This window comes from Benincasa hispida, chromosome 1, assembly GCF_009727055.1.
Source record: "Benincasa hispida cultivar B227 chromosome 1, ASM972705v1, whole genome shotgun sequence".
NCBI lineage: Eukaryota > Viridiplantae > Streptophyta > Magnoliopsida > Cucurbitales > Cucurbitaceae > Benincasa > Benincasa hispida.
The window spans coordinates 42,923,447-42,933,210 of record NC_052349.1 but is presented as its reverse complement, the minus strand read 5'-3'; the positions used below and the strand labels follow the sequence as shown (position 1 = coordinate 42,933,210).

The 9,764-nt window shown below is 32.6% G+C and overlaps 1 protein-coding gene across 1 annotated transcript; it reads right to left on the bottom strand.

The window, feature by feature from the left end:
- Positions 1-4,181: 4,181 nt before the first annotated feature.
- On the bottom strand, positions 4,182-5,046 carry LOC120092999. The gene is made up of 2 exons (XM_039051292.1): positions 4,591-5,046; positions 4,182-4,492 (listed from the first exon to the last, which is right to left on the bottom strand). Exons 1-2 carry the CDS (start codon positions 4,838-4,840, stop codon positions 4,296-4,298), a joined length of 447 nt encoding a protein of 148 aa, XP_038907220.1. The 5' UTR covers positions 4,841-5,046; the 3' UTR covers positions 4,182-4,295.
- Positions 5,047-9,764: the final 4,718 nt, after the last annotated feature.

Here is a 9,764-nt window from a genome sequence, read left to right as displayed (position 1 = left end):
TCTCACTCTTGTTGTCTCCAAAGGATAAACTATTGTCAATTGGACATCGACAATGCATTTTTAAATGGCTACTTGAATGAAGATATATATATGACACAACCTGAGGACTATATTAACCCTATACAACCACAATATGTTTGCAAGCTCCAGAGGACTTTATATGGTCTCAAGCAAGCAACTCGTGCTTGGTATCATCATAAAAAAAAAAAAATGTCTCCTCAATTGGAAGATAAAAAATTCGAAGGCTGATAGTTCTCTTTTTTATCACTCATTTGATGGTCATCTATGTTGACGATATTTTAATCACAAGTTTCCAACTCTACACTTAGTTCAGGCTTTATTCAGCAACTCATGTTTGCTCTCAAGGAACTTGGTCATCTCCTTTTTTTTTTTTGGGATTGAAGTTCAGCGCAATCATGTAGGTATGATGCTCACTCAGCAACGATATATATTGGATCTTCTCAAGAAACATGGCTTCTTCGAAAATATCAAATCTTGCCCCACTTCTGCAGTTGTTGGACGTCACTTATCAGCAACTCAAGGGTCTCTTATTGATAATCCCACTCCTTATGGGCAAATTATTGGTACTCTTCACTATCCATCTCATACAAGATCAGACATAGCCTTCATTGTGAATAAACTCAGCCAATTCTTGCAAGCCCCCACAACTATATAAGTCGTTTAATTAACCCAATAAATTGTAAATATGATAAATATCCAACTAAAATTGTTTGTGTTTGTAGCAGTATAACGGACCAGTCACCCTAAAAAAGGTCATATAATTTTACAATTAAACAAATAAAAGTATAATAAAAGTATCTATTTTTTTCAATATTATGAATTCAATAACTTCTTTAACATTTGGAGTGAAGAATGAAAACTATTAACCTAAAAGAAGATGGTAAGGATTTAGCTGCCCAGCTATGTTGTTGAAATATGAGATTTTCGTATGGATGACTCATTCCTAAACAAATGAAAGCTAACCTTCTACATATTTTAGAATGCACTTACTCGTTTTAAGTAGCATTGCGTCAAGGACGTCTCTCCCAATTTGAAGTTGTCGAATCCCTGACCTGATGAATCAGATCATCACGATTTTCATTTTTCTCACTCTTTTGCCACTCGGCTTTGTGGGTGTCGTTACACAACGATACTTTTTGGGCAACCTGTCACAATTTTAAAAGCCATTGTGATTTCTAAATTAAACAGAACCCTAAAAGTAGTGTGGTATTCTATTTATACTTCAAAGAAAGTCTTTCGGCGTTCTGTTTGATTTATAAATTGAGATGTCTTTAAAAATCGTGACAGGGCTGTGCAAAAAATAATGTGGTGTAAGGGTGCTGCGAGGTCGAGTGGCAAAAGCGTGAGCAAAATGAAAACCAGGATGGTCCAACTCATCAAGTTAGGGATTTGACAATTTTGGGCTAGGAGGTACGTCCTTAATGGGATGCTACTTAAAACGCGGTAACTGCACTCTGACGTGAGCAGAAGAGTAGTTTTTATTTGTTTGTAGAGATAAGTCGTTCATTGTTAGGGGCGTCAAAATGGATCAACCGTACAAAAATCTATTGAATTATTGTGATGTGTTATAACAGTTAAAAAAAAAAAAAAAAAGCATAATGAACGCTCAGTCACTATTTTAGTAAAGATTTTTTTTTTTGTTTTAAAAAAAAAAATTTTTGGTTAAAGAGTAAAGACTTGCTCTTATTCTTCCTATTTAATTATATATGCTCTTTAAAAAGAACATAAGAAAATCAGACAAAAAAACATAAACGAAAGGGTTGAATTTATTAAAACGAATTAATTAATCATTATAGTAAGCATCTAATTCCCTAAAAGTACAATATTTTTCTCCAAACAAAAAGAATAGAATTTCAATTTTGATAATATATATATGCTCTATAATTCAAAAGCATCTCCTAGAAATAACTAGCGTATGGCAATGAGCTCACCATTTGTTGGAGAATAAAATTTTATTTTCAAAATGGTGATTCCATTTCCTAAAAGAAAAAATTAGTATAGTCATGACTGTCTAATTACTTCGAATGGTCTATTTATTTCACACGTTTTGTCTGATTTGTTTCATAAGATTCCATCTTCTAAGACTTAAGATATTATTATTCATAAATTTTAAAATCCATATCACATAAATTTTCTAATAGCGTCCATACATGTGAAATTTTTATACCCGAATGACGAATGGTAAAAGCTCACATGTTTAGTTCTCAAGATTTAATTTAGGTTATAATTCAAGGTTTTGTTGATATATTCATTTGTAATCTTTATCTTTTGGAGTTTGTTAAAGACTTTATTTTAGTCAAGTGCAAGAGTATTTTCGTCACTCAAAATTATTTTATTATTATTTATGAATGTTTGGGCTAACTTATGTGCACCTCAAACTGATCTCACTTTACAATCATTTGACCTTATAACATTTAAGTGTTAAGGAAACGTGCAAGATATTAAATTCTAGGTAGGTGATCACCATGGATTCTGTCACTCATGACTTGACTTACCACACTCGAAGATTCTGTTTTTAGGTAATCTAGCTCGAAGACCGTCCTCTATGGGCAGATTTTGCTATGCTTAATGATTTCTTGGTTTCTTAAGTTGTGTTTTGTTGTTTGTTTTTTAAAAAAAAATCAAGCGACTTCAAAATAATTACCATATGACAATGCACTAATATTTATTTTTTATTTTTTAGTTCAACAATATGTAGATGGATTGGAAGATTTGAACTTTTAACATTTTAGTTGAGAGTATATGTTTTATGTCGGTTGAGTTATCCATTTATGTTACTAATGAGTTCACCATCTGTTGATGAATAAAAACTTCGCTCCAAATGCATCCCATAGCCTATCTTTCATCAGCATCCATTACTGATCCGAAGCATAACTGCACACTCACACGATCTTTGTCGAGAGATAGGAGCATTCGTAGCTAACCCTTCTAAGATAACCAAGTCTCAAGCTAAAAAAAGCATATCATATCAGGCTAGGGTCAATAGTAACCTTGGGACCGATATGATGATTGTTTTAGGTAGGGCGGCCGGCCTACTACGATAGACCGACGTTCTAGCTAACAACTGAACTAAGAGCCCTTATTACTATTATATTAAACACGACTGTAAAGACGCGATAAAGTAGTTTTCAAGATAATAATTCCTTTTTATAAAAAGTAAAAAAAGTTAATAATGTCATGTTTGATTATAACTTGTAAAACATTTAAAATTGGTTATTTTTCTTTTCGTTTTGTATGTTTTCACGAGTGGCTTATTTTGTAGAATAAAAGAATTACTTCTCCCCATTAGAAGCATAATATGTTTATTCTTTTTATCACAATTAGAAAAGCAAAAATGGAAAATTATGGGCATGTTTAGTTCGTGATTTATTTTGTTTTTGTGTTTTCAAAAACAAAAAAATATAAAAATAAAAACAAAACAATCAAAACGTGTTTGATATACTTATTTTCAGAAATGATTTAAAAAAAACAAGTAGCCCATTTTCAAAAACAATAATTTGTTGTTTTCGAAACTTGTTTTAAACAATTATGAAAACGAAATACACTTTTGAAAAATACAATTCTATCAGACTACACAAATTACAAATTGAAAATTATAATTTTTTTTCCTCAAAGCCGAGAAACTTGCTTCTGTCTACAACTTGCATCTCTTATCAATTTTTGATGTTTTTATTGTAAAATATCTCAAGGAATATGAATATACCACTAATTTAGTTTTTGCAATATTTTCCTACAAACTTGTAGGATATTCCTTTTCGATAAAAGATTTCTTTTTCTCTTTCTTGATGAAAATTATTTATATTATTTTAACAAATCAAAAAAACTTTTCTCCATCACTTACATTAACAATAAGATTCATCATAATAACAAAAGGCTATGCTAATTTTTTTCATTATTATCTAGAATAATAACTCTTACTAAACACAAATTTTTGAGTCGTGAACAAAACTGGTTTACAAATATAAAAAAGGAGAATCAAACCTATAACTCACTGAAAGAGGTATGTACCAACTGTGACTTGATCACTCAACGAACCATGTTTATTACTAGTAAACTAAAAATTAATTTTTTAAACTTCAATAATTATGAGGATTGAGAATCAAACTATTAACCTTTGGGATTGTCATTATTATCTTTATCCATTGATTAACTAGGCCAGGTTGTGTCGAAAAAGTTTATTCATTATATAAATGTTTTCGGTTTTTACAACAGAAAATATGACATAAGAACTGATATCCATTATTTATAAAACACGTCGATCAATAACGAAAAAATTACAACATGCAATGAGATTGAATGTTGTAACTGAAGGATTTGTTGAGCCATGTCTTCCAATTATTTCTCCCCTTTTCTTCTTCCATTTGCTTTGAGATTTTCTCATTAGGCAATAATGCATGTGAAGTCCCTTGCTTCTTACATAGTAGAAAGTGCCTTACTTGCTTTGATCCTATAGTTTCCCTTGGGCTTAGAGCTGTTAGAAAGAAAGAAAGAAAAGAAAAGGAAAATTGACTTCTTTGATGGTTAATTAAAAGAATATTAAAGGAACAAGGGGTTTTGTGAGAGACATACCATCCCTGTTTTCATCATTAACACAATAGAGAATAAAGTTATCAACATTAGTTCCAAGAGTTGGAAGACGAGCTTGGCGAGCATATAATGTAAGAGAAGTCTTGATAACCTCACAAACCAAGTCATCTTCATTTACTACAAACCTAATTGGTCCTGTGCTTCCAAGGACATTGATAGACACCAAAAATCTATTACACTTTGTATTTGAAATCGCTTTTTTAGCCTTAATTGCTGCGCTTCTCTTCAACATACTTTTTTTTTTTATTAGAGAGAAGGGGAAGAAAAATGTGGTTTTTTAACAACTTGCTTGAAGACGAGAATGAGGACGAGGACGGAGATTGATCAAGACAAAGCACTCAACTACGGGGACGTAGGAGGAAGAAATGAAGGTGAAGAGAACTATATATATATATACATATATAGCCTCCACCACCTATCCTTGTAAAGGACATGGAGAGCATGCCTAATATGTGAAGTTAAATTGTAAATCAACTGTCTTTTGGTTGTCTAGAAGGCCGAGGTGAACATAAAGCATCTATACTTAGTGTGTGGTTGTGATAATAGGTCAAAGAAACTATATTATGGAGGTTGTAGAATAGAATATGTTTAAAGAAAGGTTGTGAATAATAATGATAATAATATGGGAAATTCTTATAAATAAGAAAAAAATAATAATATTTACATTTTATAGCAAAAACAAATTCTAGTTTTCCTTTTTTTTTTTTTTAAATTTCCAAAAATACCCTTCTTCTTCGCCGATTTTCCTTTTTTCGAATTTTTATTTTCCGCGCTCGCTTGCTAAACTCTGCTTCCTCGTCGATGCCGTGATTTTCCTCCTCGCCACTCTCAAATTATAAACACTATATTGATTTTCCTTCTCTTCTTATTCACACCATGATTTTCCTTCTCGCCGATTTTCTTTTTCTTCAAATTTGATTTGTTGCGCTAGCTGAACTCTGTTCTTCTTTCTTCCTCGTCGAACGCATTGATCTTCTTCCTTGTTGAACGTTGTTTTTCTTTCTTCCTCATCGAACGTCGTGATCTTCTTCATCGAAATTCTTCCTCGACCACGGCACAATTTTTTCTTCTATTTTTTGTGTTTGTAAGTATACGTTTCTTCATCGAATTCGTTTATAGTACTGGTGAGTTTTTTTTTTTATCTGCATTGCATTTATGTGCTAAATGTTTGTGGATGAATTGTTGATGGATCTTTCGGGATATAATTCTTGTTTTAAGGCTTTCTTTAAATTTTACAAAGTTAAACGATCGGATAGCTTTTGTTATGCGATCATGTAGAGTTTACCACACAATCGTATAACATTTGTTAAACGATCGTATAGCTAATGCTACACGATCGTATAGAGTTTTTTATACGATCGTGTAGAATTTTTTACACGATCGTGTGACATTGGCTGCATGATTGCATAGGCGCTCGCTTGCTAGACGATCGCGTGGTATTGGATACTCGACGCATCCTTGCGTGCTAAATGATCGTGCTAATCGAATTCGCAGATAGATAGTTTTTGCGTGCTAAACGATCGTGCTAATCGATTTCGTAGATAGATAGATAGTTTCTGATAGAAAATGATATACATATATCACTGTCCATAAGTTATACAAAGTGATAGAGTCTATCACTGTCTATCACTGATAGAAAGTGATAGAACTCTATCATTCTCTATAACAGTGATTAAGCTCTATCACTAGTGATATACCGTGCTTGATATACTGTGATTGAGCTCTATCATTTTCTATCACTAATAGACAGTGATAGAGCTATATACATATTAAGGCTTTCTTTAAAGTTTACAAAGTTAAACGATCAGATAGCTTTTGTTATGCGATATGTAGAGTTTACTGAACGATCATGTAGCATTTGCTAAACGATTGTATAGCTAATGCTACATGATCGTGTAGAGTTTTTACATGATCGTATATCTAATGCAACACGATCATGTAGAGTTTTTTATACGATCATGTGGCGTTGGCTGCATGATTGTGTAGGCGCTCGCTTGCTAGACGATNAGCTCTATCACTAGTGATATATCGTGTTTGATATACTGTGATTGAGCTCTATCATTGTCTATCACTGATAGACAGTGATAGAGCTATATACATATAGCTAATGCTACGCGATCGTGTAGAGTTTTTTACACGATCATGTGGCGTTGGCTGCATGATTGTGTAGGCGCTCGCTTGCTAGACGATCGCGCGATATTGGATACTCGACACATCCTTGCGTGCTAAACGATCGTGTAGCATCGTCCATCTATGGCTTCTTCCCCGCAGATAGATAGTTTTTGTTGTGACTATGTATGTATGTAAACATTTCTCTACCACTGATAGATAATGATACACATATATTAATGTCTATAAGTTATACAAAGTGATAAAGTTTTATCACTTACTATCCGTGATAGACAGTGATCTAGTTGTATCACTGTTTATCACTGATAGAAAGTGATAGCTCTATCACTTTCTATAACAGTGATTGAGCTTTATCACTAGTGATATACCGTGTTTGATATATTGTAATTGAGCTCTATCATTATCTGTCACTGATAGATAGTGATAGAGTTATATACATATTAACATTTTTCTTATACAATCTTCTTTTCCTTTTATTGCAGTAAATTGATACCATGGTTAATATTCCTGTAGTCATTTTTTATGGTGGACAATGGACTTATTACAATTCTTATGAGAAGTATAGTGTTGCTGGAGTTTTTGTTGATGATATGATAGACTTCAATGGTTTAGTTAGTTTGATATTGGATGAAATTCAGTTGGATGTTTCAATAGATTTATCAGTATTGTTGGATTTTGGTCAAACTAATATTCAATCTGTATTTCAAATAAAGCAAGATAAGGATATCAGTTGGTATTTGTCATTGGCTAAAGATTCAGGGATAGGCATCCTGTAGTTGCTCATGTCAGTCATCATTCTATAGAAGGATCTTGCAGTGGTATTAGTGGTTGAGGTGGTGATAGATTGCTATGTTTAGGTTTTTCTTCTAGTTCTTCAAACGATCAAGTTATACGAAATGTTGGTTTTAATGGAGATTTGAAGGAAAAAGATGTATTTGGAAGTAAAGAAATACTGTGCAAGTGTTTTTATGTAATAGTAGTGAATACAAATTTTCAATTTAGGACTACGCGGTCAAATTCAAAGTCGCTTGAGTTGAAATGTTTGCAAGAAGGCTTTCAATGGTATGTTCGGGCATCTCGGTACAAGAAGAGTGAGTTGTGGATGCTTAGAAAGTATATTTCCGACCATAATTGTTCAATGAATACAACTTAAAGTTGTCATACGCAAGCTTCTTCATCTGTAATTGGGGATTGTTTGAAAGAGGATTTTAGGTTTATCTCTACTGATCAATCCCTTCCTAGAGATATTGTTCATAAGGCTCGTACTAAGCTTGGTGTTAATATTAGTTCTCAAAAAGTTTGGAGGGCAAAAGAACATATATTAAGATCATTAAATGGTGATGCAACTGAATCATATAGCTTGATTCCATAGTTTTTTTAAAGGCTGAAAGAAATGAATCCAGGTATTATTTCAAATGAAGTATTCTTCTTATAAATTTTATATCACTGTGTATTGTAGAACTGTGGTAGTCATCTATCACTGTCTATCAATGATAGTTGTGCATCATTGTCTATCACTGATTGACTGTGATAGCCATCTATTACTGTCTATCTACCAATGATAGACAATGATTGATTTCTTACCATTGTGACTAATATAATTGTTTTCATTTATTTTTTCAAGAACGTACACTGCTTTAAAGATTGATGAAAATGGACATTTTAAATTTTGTTTCATGGCTATTGGTACATCTATTGAGGGGTGGAGGTACTGTAGACCTACCATATCCGTTGATGGCACGTTTTTTAAGTTCAAGTTTGGTGGTACTCTACTATCAGCTTCCACACTAGATGGTAACAATAATATTTTCCCCTTGTGTTTGTTATTGTAGATTATGAGAATGATGTTTCATGGAAATGGTTTTTCGAACATATACAAACTAGTTTAGAGGATAGAGAACATTTAGTCATTGTCTTTGATCGATATTTGAGCATTCCAAGAGTGTCTTAAGTATGTTTAACAATGTTGAGAGTATTATGTGTGCATTCAACATGTTTTGCAAAATTTGAAGAAGTTGTTTAAGGATCCTTTGATTGACCAGTTTTACTTTAATTGTGCTTTTGCAAAATTTGAAGAAGTTGTTTAAGGATCCTTTGATTGACCAGTTTTACTTTAATTGTGCTAAATCTTATACTGTTGATGACTTCGAGTTTAATATGAGATCTATGGAGTCAATTTCTCCAAATATTTGAAGTTACCTTATTAATATAGGATTTGAGAAGTGGTCTCGTGCATATTCACGAAGAAGAAGGTATGAAATGATGACAACAAACCCTTTAGAGTGTGTAAATTTTGTTTTGAAAGAGAATAATAACTTATCAGTTGCAAGTTTACTCGATGCAATTAGAGGTTTACTGCAAAAATGGTTTCATGATCGAAGGAAAGCTAGTTTGTCAATGATAACAATTTTGACTCCTTGAGCAGAGAATATATTACGCAACCAACACGAACAATCAAGAACTTTCATGGTAAGTGTTCTTTATAAAATTGATAGGAGAATGATATTTAGTGTGATAGACAGTAATAGATTTCTATCACTGTCTTTCAGTGATAGACAATGATACTGTCTATCATCGATAGACTGTGATAGAAGTCTATCATTGTGTATCACTGATAGACGATGATAGAAGTCTATCATCCTAACTTGTTGATAGATTTCTATACATTTTTATTTATTTGTATATTTGGTATGTTTGGTATGTCTGTAATACGTTGATTTCTTTTCCCATTTTTATTTATTAGGTTCATCATATTGACAACGTTGAATACTCAGTAATGGATGGTGATAAACAATTCCTAATAAAGCTTAATTTTAGATCTTGTAGCTGTCGAGTATGGGATTTTGAAGAAATTCCATGCTCTCATGCGCTTGCTATTCTTCGGCTGCTTAACATGGATATTTATTCCTATGTATCAAATTATTATTACTCAAGCACGTTGTCATGGACATATATGGGTTGTGTTCGACCTGTTGGAGTCTATTCAGATTGGAGGGTTTTAGATGATGGTATTAGAGCATTACCTC

Bases quoted from the DNA above. Each gene is read 5' to 3' on its own strand.
- LOC120092999 (XM_039051292.1), bottom strand. From the start codon at position 4,840: ATGTTGAAGAGAAGCGCAGCAATTAAGGCTAAAAAAGCGATTTCAAAT. The intron at 4,493-4,590 runs GTATGTCTCTCA...TCTTTCTAACAG, and splicing joins TAATGATGAAAACAGGGATG to CTCTAAGCCCAAGGGAAACT.